This window comes from Rhinoderma darwinii, chromosome 5, assembly GCF_050947455.1.
Source record: "Rhinoderma darwinii isolate aRhiDar2 chromosome 5, aRhiDar2.hap1, whole genome shotgun sequence".
NCBI lineage: Eukaryota > Metazoa > Chordata > Amphibia > Anura > Rhinodermatidae > Rhinoderma > Rhinoderma darwinii.
The window spans coordinates 195850896-195867910 of record NC_134691.1 but is presented as its reverse complement, the minus strand read 5'-3'; the positions used below and the strand labels follow the sequence as shown (position 1 = coordinate 195867910).

General features: G+C 42.6%; 1 protein-coding gene across 2 annotated transcripts in view; it reads right to left on the bottom strand.

The window, feature by feature from the left end:
- The window catches only part of RPRD1A (regulation of nuclear pre-mRNA domain containing 1A), a 116227-nt gene that overhangs the window by 81540 nt on the left and 17672 nt on the right, over window positions 1-17015 (bottom strand). For both annotated transcript variants that reach the window (XM_075826836.1, XM_075826837.1), the window contains exon 2: window positions 2754-2883. In XM_075826836.1, coding sequence (XP_075682951.1) covers window positions 2754-2883 — 130 coding nt within the window. The remainder of the gene's footprint in view (window positions 1-2753; window positions 2884-17015) is intronic.

The following is a 17015-nucleotide window of genomic DNA, read 5'->3' as shown; positions in this document are numbered from 1 at the left end:
TACCAAAACATAGATCGCCAAATTGACTAGAAAATAAGCAGTGGTGACCTAGTTTTGCTACCAGCATTCTATGCATTTGGCGGTTTGATTCCACGGACATTACTTTTCAATCTGCTGCTTTTGTCCGTCTCTTAATAAAGGGCACATGTGGGACGGTGCAGGAGGTTAGTACATGGGCGAAGGCCTTAGGCCTCATGCACACGACCGTAGCCATGTGCACGCCCGTGATTTTCGGGTCGGCCGGCAGCGGACTGTCAGCCGCAAGCAAATCGCGGGCAATGCACATGGCCATTATCTTTAATGAGCCCGGACCGCAGAAGACGGCCGTAATAAGACATGTCCGTTCTTTCTGCGGTGCCATAAAAACTACGGTCGTGTGCATGGCCCCATAGAAATGAATGGGGCCGCAATTCTCCCGTGGATTTTCGGGGGAATTGCGGCCGCAAAAGCACGTGCATGGGGCCTTAGGCCGGATTCAGTCGAGCATGTTCAGTCCGTGATATATGGACTGTATGTCGACAGCATTTCCCGGAACGAACACTTCAGTGAGCCGGCTCCTAGCATCAAGCGTCATAGATAGCTATGGAGTCCCTGCCTCGCTAAAGGAAAACTGTCCCGTACTGTAATCATGTTTACGATGAATATGAGGGACCTGCTGTGACTACTGGGGAAGTGTGTGTAGGGGGATTTTCTCTTAATAGAACGGAGGGGTGATATGGTGACCTGGACCGTATTTGCAGCAAGGCACCCATCGGAGGGTACCAACAGTGGCAGATATTTGCCTACAAATCCGATGGCGGTAAATTGGTGGAGGAGGCGTGTTGTTGCGAAGCAGAGGTATAATGTATGCACGAATAGGGACTTCTAGTTGTAAACATTATACAACGCAGCAGGGAAGTCGGCAGTATTACATGTCACTAGTGACCGGCTATTACGACACTGGCGCTAAACAAAGTCCTGGTTTTCCTGCACTTTGCAGAGGTCTTCTTTTTGTAAATATTATACAGAGAAGAGCAGGGAAGACAAACCTGCTCGGCAGCAGTATTACTTGTCACAAATATAGTCGCTAACTGGCTGTGATGACATTGACGCCCAGCACGGCCTAGCAGTTGTGGAAGCTGCTATAGAAATGAATAAAAATAAAGAGACCCGTCTGCATCTGACTAGTTTAAGGCCCCCTTCTCCCTGCTACCCACACTGCTTTTCTCCACCATTAGGAAAGGGCCCATTGTTTCTGCATCAGTGTATGGCCTCATGCACACGAACGTATATTTGTCCTGCCTTAAATACGGGTCCTTTGTCACACGTATTCGACCCGTATTGCACCAGTATTTACAGACCCGTGCCCGTAAATATGGGTCCGGTGTCACCCGTATTTACGGGCACGTTTTCGCTGCAAAATTGCACTGCAGTAATCGGCAGCCCTTCTCTCTATCAGTGCACGATAGAGAAAAGGGACAGCCCTTTCCGTAATAAAAGTAAAATTAATTCATACTTACCCGGCCGTTGTCTTGGTGACGCGTCCCTATCTTGACATCCAGTCCGACCTCCCTGGATGACGCGGCAGTCCATGAGACTGGCTGCAGCGGTCACATGGGCTGTAACGTCATCCCAGGAGGAAGTTCTGGGTAAGTATGAGCGTCTATTTTTTTTTTTTACAGCTTTATCTATATTGTGATCGGTAGCCACTGTCCCTGGTGCTGAAAGAGTTACTGCCGATCATTTAACTCTTTCAGCACCCTGGACAGTGACTATACACGGACATCGCCTAGCAACGCTCCCGTAATTACGGGTGCACACACGTAGTCACCCGTAATTAAGGGAGCCCCATAGACCGTGCCGTAATTACGGCCTGAAATAGGACATGTTCTATATTTTTCAACGGCACGGGCACCTTCCCTTAAGCATACGGGGAGGTACCCGTGGCCAATAAAAGTCTATATGCCCGTAATTACGTTCGTGTGCACGGGGCCTATATGGGTGTAAAAAATTATGCACCTATGTAGTATACACACACACACACATTATATATATATATATACACACACACACATACATTTGATGGTTTATAGGAAGTTTGAGTGTGCGTGCTTACGTATAGTATGTCTGTGTTTAGTGAGTTTAAAAAAAGGTTTGTCTGTATATGGTATATGTGCATGACCATATGCAGTGAACGTACGTGCTTGTATATAATAAACAGGTGCAATACATCTCCAGTTGCAGTGCATGTGCTGGAATTTGTCCAGGCGTGTCGTAAAGGGGTTTTCCCAGAATTATAAATTATCACCTATCCACAGGATAGGCGATAATTTTCTGAACGCTGGAGTCCCAAACCTCCAGATCATCCTTACTGCACCTCTTGCAGTCAGCATGCGGAAACAGCTGAGCGCTGTACTTGGCTGTTCCGGTCATACCCATAGAAACTGAATGGAGCGCAGGGCGCATGCTCGACCCGCTCCATTTAATGTTCTACTCACTGCAATCGAACAGTGAGGAGAAACGGTGGGTTCGGGACCCCCGTTATCACGATCGGTGGGGGTCCCAGCGATCAGAAAATTATCACCTATTCTTTGTATAGGTAATAATTTATGATATTAGGAAAACCACTTTAAAACGTATGGTGGTAAAAGTCAGTGCATAATTTATGTCTTAGTGAAGCATGCAACTTCTGAAACAAAAACCACTTAAAAAAAAATAAGAAAAAAAAGTCTGTAATGCAGTCTACCTGGAGGAAAGAAACCAAATACCAATACCTTGAAACATGTTTAAAAGCATCCACTATAACTGGTGCAAAGTCTTTGGTGAATTCAGGTCCTTTCCTCTTACTATTCTGAATTACATCATTTGCCAAATAAAGAAAAGTTAGTTTTCTGTTGGGTTTTGCTAAAAGACAAAGAAGAAAATGAAATGTGTTAGTACTGTACACAGACTAGAAGAACAAACTTCAAAGGTCATGAACATACAAATCTTAGATTCACCCATTTTTAACAAGTCTACATAGAACAATATAGAAAAAGATTCAGAAACATTCCGTGCCTGCACACAAACTCTGCGGTCATCAGAAGATCATCATTTTGATTTGTTCATATAGGTCAGGCGATCGATACACACTTTTTTCCAACCTAGTGCAACGAAAATGTAGGGCAGATATGTATGACCTTGGCAGGTGACAATGCACAATTTATACAGCGGTCTGGGGTATGGTCGGTACATACACCATTTGGTTCAATCTTATCTATTGTGTGTAAACAGCCATTTTATTGCAATGGTTTTTAACGACACAAAAATCTGCCCCCATGACCGCTAAATCATTTGACACATGTCCAGTTCTTTCATGCTTTGTAGATGGTGCAGGGGGTCTAAGTGCCCTTTAACACGGGCAAACAAGCGTTCACATGAACACTTGTTCCCGATCATTGCCCTGTGTAAACAGGGCAATGATCAGTCATGGAACAAGCAAACGCTCGTTCATCGACTGATTGTGTAGTTTATGAGGTAAGAAATGTTATAGTGGTCAGCTGCACATCTCCCTGTATAAACAGGGAGATGTACTGCAACAATCGCAGCAATGATCACTCATCCCAATATAATTATCATTGAAAAGGAGAAAACAAGTGCCAATCAACGAGCTGTCTCCATCGGCGCTAGTTTTCACTTTCCATATCGGGCTGCATAAGAGGACCTGTACAGAAAATGCTCCCTAGGAAAAAGTATGCAAATTAGCTATCCTGCACAGTTAAGAAAACGGTCTCTCTTGTGCCACCTATAGGTAGCTGTCCTAGAAGTCAACGTCCTATCCATTAACCCCTTTCTGCCGCAGCCAGTTTTCATTTCATCCTTCTGAGAGCCATAACTTTTTATTTTTCTGTATAAGGGCTTGTTCTTTGTGGTACGAGTTGTATTTTTTACTAGCACCATTTAATGTACTGAGAAAAGTTTATAAAAAAAACCAAAAAAACAACTGGGGTAGACAAAAAAAAATAATAATTTCCGAATTGTTTTTTGGGTTTTGATTTTAAAGGCGTTAACTTTATCCTGCAGGTAAGTACGATTACAGCAATAGCAAATGTTTGTAGTTTCTTTTTTACTACTAGTATAAAATAAATATTGCTTTGTGCCGCCATATTTGGAGACCCCCCCCCGCTTAATTTTTGCGAGGAAAGCTGTAGTTTATAGCACTTTAGGTGAGATGCCTTTGCCGTAGCTCTTGGGGGGGGGGGGGGGGGTTCACTGGTTCACCTTGCAGAGATTCAGCTGCCTACACCAGCTGGTTCCCTGCTCTGTACTGGCTAGGAGGAAGAACTCCAAAACAGCTGATGGGTGTCTCTAGTTTGGCTGATATCTCTAGCCATGATTCAAGGCTCTTTAATGGATCGGACATTGACTTACAGGATAGCTATCAATAGCATTGTGGGGCAGTAAAGACTGAGGAACCATCTCTGCTCTGTGCTTCACTTTTGTAGTCAGCCGTTACATGGCCCATCAGATATCCTGAACAAGACTTGCGAACTCTTGTGGTTTTGCTTGCCGTTTTCAATCAACTCTGCTGTACGACAGCGGTCTTTATATATAATCAAGAAAGATTAAGGTTTACGGGAATGCTAGAACACATGACAATACCAGTTTAACCATTCTTAAAGGCTATACACACCTTTGTTAGTCATTTATTTTTATTTTTTTATTAAATGTATTTTGTTTTTAACTTTTAAATTCACTTTTACTAAAAAAAAAAACATTTTTACGCTAAGATACAGCTTCTATGTATTCTGTATACATAGAAACCGTACTGTTCCGTCCCATAACTTAGATGTGATCATTATCTGGATCCTGTCGGAGACAAGGACCTGCGCTCAGCCGAGCAGTCAGTGCAGCTGAAGACCTAGAGACAGAACTATACAGCTTCTATGTATACAGGATGAATAGAAGCTGTATCTTTTAAAAAAAAAATAATAATATTAGTAAAAGTGAATTTGAAAGTTGGTTAAAAAAAAAATTAAAAAAAAAAAAAAAAAACACATTGTATACAAGAATTTAATTTTATTTTTTTCACAAATGTGTAGACATAGCTTTTAATTCAAAATCAACAAACACTGATAATTTTCTCTTGTTACTTAAAATTATAACCGCATTTAGGGAATGTATGATATATTTTAATTAAGATGCAGTTTTATCGGTGGGGGGGGTTCTCACTTCTCTCCTTTCTTTTATAAGCTAGGGGATGGGTGAAGGGGTTGTTGATGCATATTGTACAAACAAAACAAAAAAAAAAACAGGATTGTTCACTTTTAGGGAAAAAGTGCAACATTTTTCCTACTTTATATACATATGAAGAACGCTGCAATAAATATTATATCAAGATAATGCTTTTTCATTGGTTGTGAAATTGGCTATAAAGTATTTTATAACAGGTATCGTCACTTCCTCCCTGTAGTTGATATGTTTCCAATACAGAAATTTACAAGTGTAAAGAGCTAACCTCTGATATTGTCAAGGGCTTATGGAGGATTTACTTTTATTTAGCGATCTTATTCATGGTCTCTAAAAAAAAATAAATCTTGTTTTTCAATTTTTTACATCGAAATTCATTAAATTGATAGGTTGTACATTACAAGCAAGACTTCACTTACACAGCTGTAAAAAGGATTTCTCTTTTGAAAAAAATGGAATCAAATTACGTCAGAGTAAAACCTTTCCAAAAATGTTTTGAAAGGTTCTCTGCTCTTCTGAGGGGATCGGACCCTTGTCGCGGTTGAAGTCCACATTTAAAAAAAAAACAACTGAAAATCATATGCATTTTTACTGCAATTGAATGCATTTTTTCGATGTGGACCCGGAGTATAGCCATATATTCGGGATCGACCTCTGCCTTTTTGGGCTTCTTTCGATGGGATGCAGATCGGTCATTTGGCATGAATAACAAAAGATTGCACCTGAACCAAAAAAAATCCAACAAAGCAGATAGACTTTTCCACAGATATCTGCCTTCAGGTCGACAGAAAATGGTCTAAATCTGCCTTTTCAGCAATTCATAATCTCTAGTGTAGCCACAAGACAAGAATAGAATGACAAAACTATTTTACCTTTCTCCTGCCCTATACAACAGAACCTATTTCACACTGATAAGGACTGACACAAATGCGTTGCAATCAATGGTTCTGTACTTTTAGGGAACGTCATCATAAAAAGGTCTATTGTTTTAAATGTTAAACATATTTAACCCCTATCCGCACGAGTAAGTAACTGTACTTCCCGTACGACGACGTACAGTTACTGAGTTTTTCCCGGTGCACACTGTCGGCGACAGTGTGCACCGGGAAGTCAGCTGTCACCGACAGCTGACACTCCACTCTTGCCGACCAGCGGTCCTTTGCCGCTGATTTCGGCGAATTAACCCCTTAAATTCGGCGATCGGTTGCAATCGCCGAATTTTAGGGGTTTCTAGCATATCGGCAGACCCCGGTCCGAAATCGCGGGGTTTGCCGATAGTTAGTATGGCAAACGGAAGCCAAACAATGGCTTCCGTGTCTGCCATGGACGGAAGCCCATCAGGACCAACCTTCGGCTGGTCCTGATAGGCTTCCTGTCAGAGTGACAGGAAGTCACTGTGTCGTTCCCGATGCACACTGTCGGCGACAAGGTGTGCATCGGGAACTTGGAGATCAGCTGTCCCCGACAGCTGACACTCCAGTGTTGCCGATCAGCGGCTCATCGCCGCTGATTTCGGCAATTAACCCGTTACATGCGGGACTCGATTGCGATCTCTGCATGTAGGGGGTTTGTAGCACATCAGCAGCCCCCATTCAATCGTGGGGGCTGCTGATGCTTGTGATGGCATCCGGAGGCCAGGCAACGGCCTCCGGGTCCGCCATGTATGGAAGCCTATGAGGACCAGCCTCTGGCTGGCCCTCGTAGACTGTCAGAGTGACTGTGACGTCACACTGACAGTTGGAATACGTTACACTACCTAGGTAGTGTAATGTATTTTAGCAGCGATCAGAGCTGCAGCTCAAAAAAAATAAAATATATTAAAAAAAAAAAAAAAAAAAGTTAATAAAAATGTTTTATAAAAGTGTAAAAATAAAAAGGTTTTGTTTTCCTATAAGGGTATGTGCACACGTAGTGACCAAAAACGTCTGAAAAGCAGGGTCTGTTTTCCCTTTAAAACAGCTCTGGATTTTCAGACGTTTTTTGACCAACTCGCATTTTTCGCTGCGTTTTTTACGTCCGTTTTTGGAGCTGTTTTCATTGGAGTCTATGAGAAAACAGCTCCAAAAACGTCCAAAGAAGTGTCCTGAAGTTCTTTTGACGAGGCTGTATTTTTACGCTTCGTCGTTTGACAGCTGTCAAACGACGACGCGTAAATAACAGGTCGTCTGCACAGTACGTCGGCAAACCCATTCAAATGAATGGGCAGATGTTTGCCGACGTATTGTAGCCCTATTTTCAGACGTAAAACGAGGCATAATACGCCTCGTTTACGTCTGAAAATAGGTCGTGTGAACCCAGCCTAATAAGTCGTCATTTATTATAGGGAAAAAAATGAAAATGTTAAAAAAAAGTGCACATATTTGGTATCACCGTGTTCGTAACGACCCAAACTATGAAACTATAATGTTAATTTTTCCACACGGTGAACGCCGCAAACAAAATAAACTGAAAACTGTCAGCATCGCTATTTTTTGGTCACCACCCCTCCCAAGATATAAAATAAAAAGTGATCAAAAAGTCGCATTTACCCCAAAGTGGTACCAATAAAAACTACAACCCGTTCCGCAAAAAAAAAGACCTCCCACAGCTTTTTTGACGAAAAAAAAAAAAAAAAAAAGTTACAGCTCAGAATAGCGCGTCTCAGAAAATAAATTTTATAGAAACGTAATTTTATTGTGCAAACGCTGCAAAACGTTCAAAAAAAAACTATACACATATGGTATCGGCGTAATCGTAAGGACCGGCAGAATAAAGTAAAATTTAATTTATTGCGCACGGTGAACGCTGTAAGAAATAACGAATTTAAAGCGCCAAAGATCGCTGTTTTTTGGTCACCTTCGCTCTAAAAAAAGATCCTGTGGGGTCAAAATGCTCACTATACCACTAGAAAAATTCCTTGAGGGGTGTAGATTCCAAAATAGGGTCACTTTGGGGGGGGGGGGTTCCATTGTTTTGGTCCCTCCGGGGCGTTGCAAACCCGACATGGCACTGAAAACCAATCCAGCAAAATCCGCGCTCCAAGATCCAAAAGGCGCTCCTTCCCTCCTGAGCCTTGCTGTGGGTCCAAACATCAGTTTATGACCACATATTGGGTATTGCCGTAATCGGGAGAAATTGCTTTACAAATGTCGGGGTGCTTTTTCTCCTTTATTCCTTGTAAAAATGAAAAAAAATTCTATGTTTCCACAGAAAAATAGGTGATTTTCATCTTCAGACTAATTCCACTAAATTCGGCAAAAAAAACTGTGGGGTCAAAATGCTAACTATACCCCTAGAAAAATGCCTTGAGGGGTGTAGTTTCCAAAATGGGGTCACTTTTTGGGGGTTTCGACTGTTTAGGTACCAAAAGACCTCTTCAAACCTGACATGGTGCCTAAAATCCACTAGGTGCTCTTTTGCTTCTGAGGCCTGTGTTTCAGTCCATTAGGACACTAGGGCCACATGTTGGATATTTCTAAAATCTGCAGAATCTGGGCAATAAATATGGAGTTGCGTTTCTCTGGTAAAACCTTGTGTTACAGTTTTTATTTTTTTCATTACAAATTAATTTCGGCAAAAAAAATTAAATTTGTAAATTTCACCTCTACTTTGCCTTAAAGAGGCTCTGTCACCAGATTCTCAAACCCCTATCTCCTATTGCATGTGATCGGCGCTGCAATGTACATAAGGCTGGATTCACACGAGCGTTGCGTTTTTGCGCGCGCAAACAACGCAGCGTTTGCGCGCGCAAACACCATTTGACAGCTGCGTGTGTAATCCGTGTCTGATGCGCGGCTGCGTGATTTTCGCGCAGCCGCCATCATAGAGATGAGGCTAGTCAACGCCCGTCACTGTCCAAGGTGCTGAAAGAGCTAACTCTTTCAGCACCCTCGACAGTGAATGTCGAACACAATATCGAAAAACCTGTTGAAAAAAAGAAAAAGTTCGTACTTACCGAGAACTTCCCGGCCGTTGCCTTGGTGACACGTCCTTGGTGACGCGCCTCTCGACATCGGGCCCCACCTCCCTGGATGACGCGCCAGTCCATGTGACCGCTGCAGGCTGTGTTTGGCCTGTGATTGGCTGGAGCTGTCACTTGGCCTGAATTGTCATCCCGGGAGGTCAGACTGGAGGAAGAAGCCGGGGAGTTATCGGTAAGTCAGAACTTCTTTATTTTTTTACAGGTTCATGTTTATTGGGATCGGAAGTCACTGTCCATGGTGCTGAAACAGTTTAACTCTTTCTGCACCATGGACAGTGACTATCTCCTGACGTCGCGTACCGATAATTTTTTTGCCGGGTTCGGCCAAACCCGGTGAAGTTCGGTTCGCTTGTCCGGCTTCGCTAATCGCAAAGACACTCCGTTTGGATGTTCGGAAACAGAAAAGCACGTGGTGCTTTTCTGTTTACATTCATCCTTTTGACAGCTGTTGCGCAAACACGCAGTTCGCACGGAAGTGCTTCCGTGCGACATGCGTGGTTTTCACGCACCCATTGACTACAATGGGTGCGTGATGCGTTGAAAACGCTGAATCAACGGACATGTCGTGAGTTTTTGGCAACGGAGCAACGCTGCGCAAAAAACGCTGCCATGTCTGCACGGCCCCATTGACTAATATAGCTACGGGCAACGCACGTGAAAATCACGCGCGTTGCACGCACGTATTTTACGTTCGTCTGAATAAAGCCTAACAGTAACGTTTTTTGTTTTTTTTTAAAAACGTTCATTTTTGGCCAAGTTATGAGCTATTATATATATATATATATATATATATATATGCAAATGAGCTTTGAAATGGACAACTGGGCGTTTTTTTTTCGTTATGTCCAACTGGGCGTGTATTGTGTTTTTAACTGGGCGTGTTTATATGTAGGACGCTGACCAATCCGTGACCAGTCCGCATCATACACTCCTCAACATCTGCGCACTCTCCTGAAATATTCTGTGCTGCTGTGAACTCTGCTCTTACCATTACGTAGCTCTCAGTCTGTTACCTCTCCTCCACTCCTGTCCTCAATAACGCCTTCACATGATTGGCAAGTCACCACCCCACACAAGATCCTACTAACAGCACGGTTGTGTTGGAAGCACGCCCTGCAGCTGGGTGTGTTCCCCTCATCTAGCTGCTACGTTCTATCCTGACCGCCGGGGAATTTTCTGTGCGGTCTTCGCAGTGCTGCTACCCCGTTTACCTACGGGAGCAGAACGCGGCTCCTGAAATACTCTGTGCTGCCTTAAACTCTGTGGACAGGTCAGGATCCTGTTTTTTTTAAATGCTGCTGGGGAACCCGCTCGATCCACTATAAGGCTGCGCCTCCATCCTCTTCTGCCCCAGTCACTTATTCCCAAGCACAGTAAACTTTCAGATTGGTTGTGCTGTGAATATTCGGAGAACGTGATTGGTTTATGTGCAGGGTAATGAACATACAGACAAGCAGTAGAAGACTGACTTCAATGAAATGCTCAGCCCTTAGTCAGTCTTCTACTGCTTGTCTGTATGTTCATTACCCTGCACATAAACCAATCACGTTCTCCGAATATTCACAGCGCAACCAATCTGAAAGTTTACAGTGCTTGGGAATAAGTGTCTGGGGCATCACGCGCGTCGCACGGACCTATGTTAATGAATGGGGCCGTTCAGACGGTCAGTGAATTTCACGCAGAATATGTATGCTGCGTGAAACTCATGACATGTCGTATATTTTCCCGTGTTTCGCGCTGCACGCACCCATTGAAGTAAATAGGTGAGTGCAAATCGCACTCGACACACGGAAGCACTTCCAGGTGCCACGCGTGATTCGTGGAACAGCATTAAAAGAAATGAATGACAACAGAAAAGCACCACGGCCTTTTCGGTTTGTAAACAGAAAACCAGAGTGTCATCATGACGCCGTGCACCATATGCTGATGACACACGGACCTTTTGGGCGCGCAAAACGCAGCGTTTTTTACGCACGCAAAACTGACACGTCCGTGTGAATAAGGCCTAACTGGCAGGACTACAATGGAAAGTAACAGATCGATAAATATCTATCTATACACATACACACACCATGCTGTGAAAAAGTATTTCCCCTCACCCAATTTTATATTTTTGCTAATTTGTTACATTTTTTAGATGAAAATCAACAAAATTTTAAGACCATACAAGTAAAACACAAAATGCAGCTTTTAAATGAGCATTCCATTTATAGATAAAGATTTATTCAAAACCTGCATCACCCACGTGAAGTAGTAATTGCATCCTAAACCTAACTGGTTGTGCAGTCACAACTGCTACCAAACGGATGTGATAACGTGCGATAAGTCTTTTACATCGCTGTGGACAAATTTAGGTCCACTCTTTGCAGAATTGTATTAATTTAGCTACATTAAAGGTGTTTTTTGGCAAATGTGATAAATATTTGTGTTCATTTTGGTCAGCAGTGGTTTGTGCTTTGCGATTCTCCCACAGATGCCATTTTTGCCCAGTGTCTTATTTTAATATGGAATGGAGTAATTGACCTCAACAGAGGGCTGCAGTTCTTTAGCTGTTCATCTGTGTTCTTTTGTAACCTCCTGCATAAGTTTTCAATGCGCTCTTGGTGAAGTTCTAGTAGGCTGGCCACTCCTGGTAAGGTTCGCCACGGTTCTAAGTTTGCACTGTTTGTGGATAATGGCTCACTGTGGTACGCTGAAGTCCCAGAGCCTTTGCAATGGCTTTGTAATCCTATCCAGACTGGTAGATTTCAATGACTTTGTTTGGCATCTGTATTTGTATCACTTTAGAACGTGGCATCATGTGCTGCTTTCAGAACTATTAAAAGTAGTTTGTTGATCTGAAACGGTCAAGTGTGACAAATATGCAAAAATAGAAAAAAATAGGGACTTTTCCACAGCACTGTAGAGAACACTGAATCCACCACGGACAATAGGTGATGGACACAGTACCCCTCCTATCCCTTCATGCAAAATTACCTCTGCACAGCTCATAGAGCATGCCTAGAATACTCTCCCATAGAAGTCAATGGGTTACCTCTAGACTACAGGTCCCTACGGTCCATGTGGCTGCTGTAAAGCAGATCTTTAAATGCTAATAGCAGTTCAGGCAAGACGGTGGCCCCCATAATTATGTACAGAAAAGAAAAAAAATGTAATCTACAATCAAAAAACAAAAACAGATTAGAAAATAAAGAATATGTTTCAATATCTGGTTTTGAGAATAAATATATATATATATATATATATATATAAATATGTGATGCATTCCCTTAAAAGTAAACCTACGTATCTCCTGCAGAAATTCATGTGGCTAACCAATGGGCCTTGGCATGGGGTGGGTGACAGTTCAATCTCTAAATTCCTATAAATCAAGCAGTGCCACTCCCTAAAGAGCAGAAGGGCTGGTGGCCTTTATTAATGTACTTACGCCTCCTTCAATTCATGAAGGATGGGCCTGGGTTACAATGGAGCGTGGTTAATGAGGAAATATTTATATATTATTCAACGACTAAAATTACGCAACAATTTTTTGAGCTACACGAGGACACAAATCGCTTAAAGGAACAGTGTCACCCAAAATTTTTTTTATATATCACTTTTGTTAGGGTTTTATTAAAAACATTTATATTTATTTGTGTGTTACTTTTTTCTATTTTTACACTTTTTCTTGCCTATGGGGGCTGCCATTTTTTTTTCCATTTCTGTATGTGTCGATTAACGACACATACAGACATGGAATACGGCAGCTCCAGTCCCATAGGGACTGCGAACGGGGCCCGTTCCATCCACTATGGTGTACGCCGTGTGTGTGGGAACGGCGCATGCGCCGCTCCCACACAGTCCGATTTGAAATGCGCGCCGTCCGGCGCCATTTTCCTGTGGACCGGAAGTCGCGGCCGGGCAGTAAGATTACTACTTCCGGTCGCGGCTTCCGGACTTGTGCACATGGAGCAGCGGCAGCAGACGGAGCGGAGGGAGCGGCGGCGACTGGAGCAGGTAAGTGATTTCTATGTATGTTCGTGTTTCAGTGTGTGTTTACTAGTGTATGTAAACCTTCTACACGGTGTGTTAGCTCAAAAAATGGCGACACACCGTGTAGGAGGTTAGACCGTTCAAACCCCTCGTTTCTCCCGGCACTAGCCAGGATAAAGGAGGGGGGGATTCTGAGAGCTCACTAGAGCGAGGGATTTTTTCCCAATTTTGCAGCATAAAGCAATGTGGTTGCTTTACCAAATGCAATGCTGCAATTTTGGGAATTGCTCCATCTAGTGACCAGTGCTGGGAAATATTATAAATTGAGTCCAATTTATAATATTTCCTGACTCGTGAAAAAAATTAGAACAATGTTTAATCACCTACACACTAATTGTTTAACTAAAAAAAAAAACAAACATGTTTTGCTGGCAACACATTCCCTTTAAAATGCTGCTGTGCTATGAGCACTCAGGCCTCTAAGAATTTGTTTAGCTCCCTGCCCTTTGAAATTTTCGGTCACCATAAGCGTTAGATAAATGTGGGGAGTGATGACAACGAATGGTTTTGTAGTAAAAATTGTGAAAATGCCCAATGGCAACTGATACATTTTTGTATCAGTTGTAATCACTTGAGGGGGAAAAAACTGCTGCTGATGCAACTGATATGTAAATGCACCCTAAGTAGAGTACCATACCATTGTATCTTATCATACTCTCCACATAAATGTTAGTGTCCAATGTTTTTCTAGAATTGCTTTTTATATTGTGGAATGCTAAACAAGAGTATGCCTATCGGTACTTACCTGTTCTCATTTTTAAAACCGGTAAACCATGTTTGATTTAGCTCCTAGAATAAAGTGTAGCTTCCGTTGCTCGGTGTTCCACGCTCCCACCTGAATTTTAAAGGTGCCGCTGGGAAACATGGTGCACAAGAAGCTTCTGAGGTTATACAGGTGACTAACAGGACGGGATGCTCTGCCTGCCACAATTGTTAAATTAAGACAAAAGCACTCATCACCTAGATGCTCTTTATTTAGTATTACAAGGGAACCTGGCACTAGACTTTAGGGCACTAAACCACCAATTAGTCGTTATACTACTGGCGTTTAGTGTCCTAAACATGCCCCTCAAAATTGTCCATTTTAGCATGTTGACTTAAAAGCAGTTATAATACACCGTGAGCTGTATGTAAATTACCAGAGAATACGGAGAGGAGTCCAACACATATCCATCCATCCATCAAATGAAGTCAAGGCAGGTACACCTGGACTCATCTCAGGACTCTTCTCTGGTAATTCACAAACTGGCTGCGCTGTATTATAAACTTCTTTAAGACAAAAATTCTAGCGATAGCAGGCATTTCCCTATCATATTATCAAATAGATCATTTAGCTGAAGAAATATTCCTTGCAGGTGCCCATCAAAACCAACAACAGATAAGTGGCACAGAAATCTTTGTTTCAGAACAGATTTGAGAACTTTGTTTGTCATGAACATATCTAGAAATAGGGTGGTTGAAAAATCAAATAAAACTTTGTATTCTGGTATTTTCTCATTTTGCCCAAGAGACAACTATTGTCTATTAACATGTGTAGCCAATAAGATTTTAACCAGGTCCTATACCATTCGATTGAATGAGGTTTTGCCATTAATACCTTTGCATGTTTTTATATGCATCCACTGAAAAATTTAGGAAATCTTTATTACAAGGATAAAAATGACAATATCTAATTAAAAAACTATTTCACATGAAAAAAAAGTTAAGCATACCTGTAAAATAGAGAGTCTAATATACATTGTCAGCTACACATTCTCCTGAGGGTTCATTACCATCTATAACTCTAGGTTTTCCTTTGGGGTTTGTAGCATAATTATATAAACTAAGCTCATCACACAACGGTCTTGATCAACATGGTGTAAAACCGCACCTAATGAAATCCTTTGAGATTTCAACCTTTATGTCTCTACAGGCACCTCGAAGAAAACCTGTCATTTTCACATATGACTTACGTACTTTATGAGAGCTAGGGAACAACTATATAAATATTCTTGGGAGCCATGCAGCATTCTGCACACACAAGTGACAAGTTGTGGTCACACGATGTACAACAGTACAGTCATTTAATGTAATTTTCATTAACGCGAGTAGAATGGAGCTCCCCCAATGGGGCTAAAAGTAAAATGATCCTTAAAGGCATTGTTCTGTTTTGTTAGAGGGGTACTACGACGATAAGCTAATCGCTGAAGGGGCTGTTGCTGGAATAGTCCATGATCAGCGGTTATCTTCTGGGGATGTGGCTCTTTTCACTGTAGGCAGAATGAAGCAGTCCATGTAATGCACGGGCGAGCCCCCCTCTATTTTGGCTGATAGAGAGTCCTGAAACTAATAAACGGACTGATTTAATCAGGCGGGTGTTAAAACGAGACAGACTAACTTTCTTCAGGTTAACAAGATTCTTGTATTTGAAGTAGAAGGTTTGAATTGATGGTTGTTTATGACAAATTTCTATGTTTTAGCTTTTGTTTGTAAAGCAGAGCTTTAAATGAATCTCAAAGCAGATCCACACGTGGCAGATGTTTGCCGGTATTTCTGCCCCTTAAATTCCATTCAATTTATCTGAATGAGGTGGTTTGTTTCAGATGAATGGTAGAACTGATTAAGTCTCAAACATTTCTGCAACAAAATCTGCCACGTGTGGATCCACCCTAAGGGTAGGGACAAAGCGTACACACTGCGGATTTTCCACAACGGATTTCATTGCGGAAAACCTGAAGTGAAATACAGTAGCAGCAGAGTGGATGAGTTTTGAACAAATCTCATCCTCACACCTTGCGTAAAAAACCCTCAGCTTTTATCGCAGCACTCAAGGGAATAGTGGCGGAGGAGAGGTTTCTCGGATCTCCGCCGTTAGAGCGGGGCTGCGGCTGTGTAATACAGCCATTACCCCGCTCTTGACAAGTGTCTGCGCGCTGTCAGCATGAGGTGATCCGACCAGCGCTGCGCTCTGTAAAGGGAAGTGTCCCTATTTATATATATATATATATATATATATATACACACACACACACACACACACACACATACACACACACACACACACACACACACACACACACACAAATATACAAAAATGTCAACCGCACAGTCCGGGTCTCATAAAAATGAGGGTGCAAGCCCGCCAGGGATACGGCCATAGTCTCCCAAGGTATATATTTTTCAAAAAACAGGCAGCACTCAAAAAGTTGTAGCAAAATTAGAAAAGGTCCTTTATTCCATCAGTCCAATACAGCAACATTTCAGCTCTTCAATAGAGCCTTTTTCAACACACACATACATAATGTGTATATATAATACATATAATGTATTGCCCTGGTCGTGAATACGGTTGTAAACAAAGCAGGACAAATTAGCATTGCCCTGCTTTGTTTGGAAACCATGGAGACGGGATCGTTAGCCCCTGTCTCCATTTCAGGTCTCGCGCGGGCGCTCATGAGTCGGCTGGTGATACATTATCACCATGCCGCCCATGCTAGCCGGGGGCGAGCGCCACTCATCCCCCGCTGTGAGCGTACCGGCATGGTTAAATAGCCCTGCATCAGTACGCTCAGGAGCTGAAGACGACCTCACCACTCCACCGACGAGGAGCAGCTGAGACCTGCCTGCCTCCCACACCACCACGAACCGGCTCACCTCTCCTGTCCTGTCTCTCTCCTCCAAAAACCTACTACGGCTCCTGCTTCTGCTCCACCGAGAAGTATCAAGTGTAGCAAGAGCTACACTTAACCCTCTCTCTCTCTGTCTCCTCCTGCTGTAATCGTTGCTCTCCCTAGGTCCCTGTGTTAACCCTTGCTCTCCCTGAGTAACCCCTTGT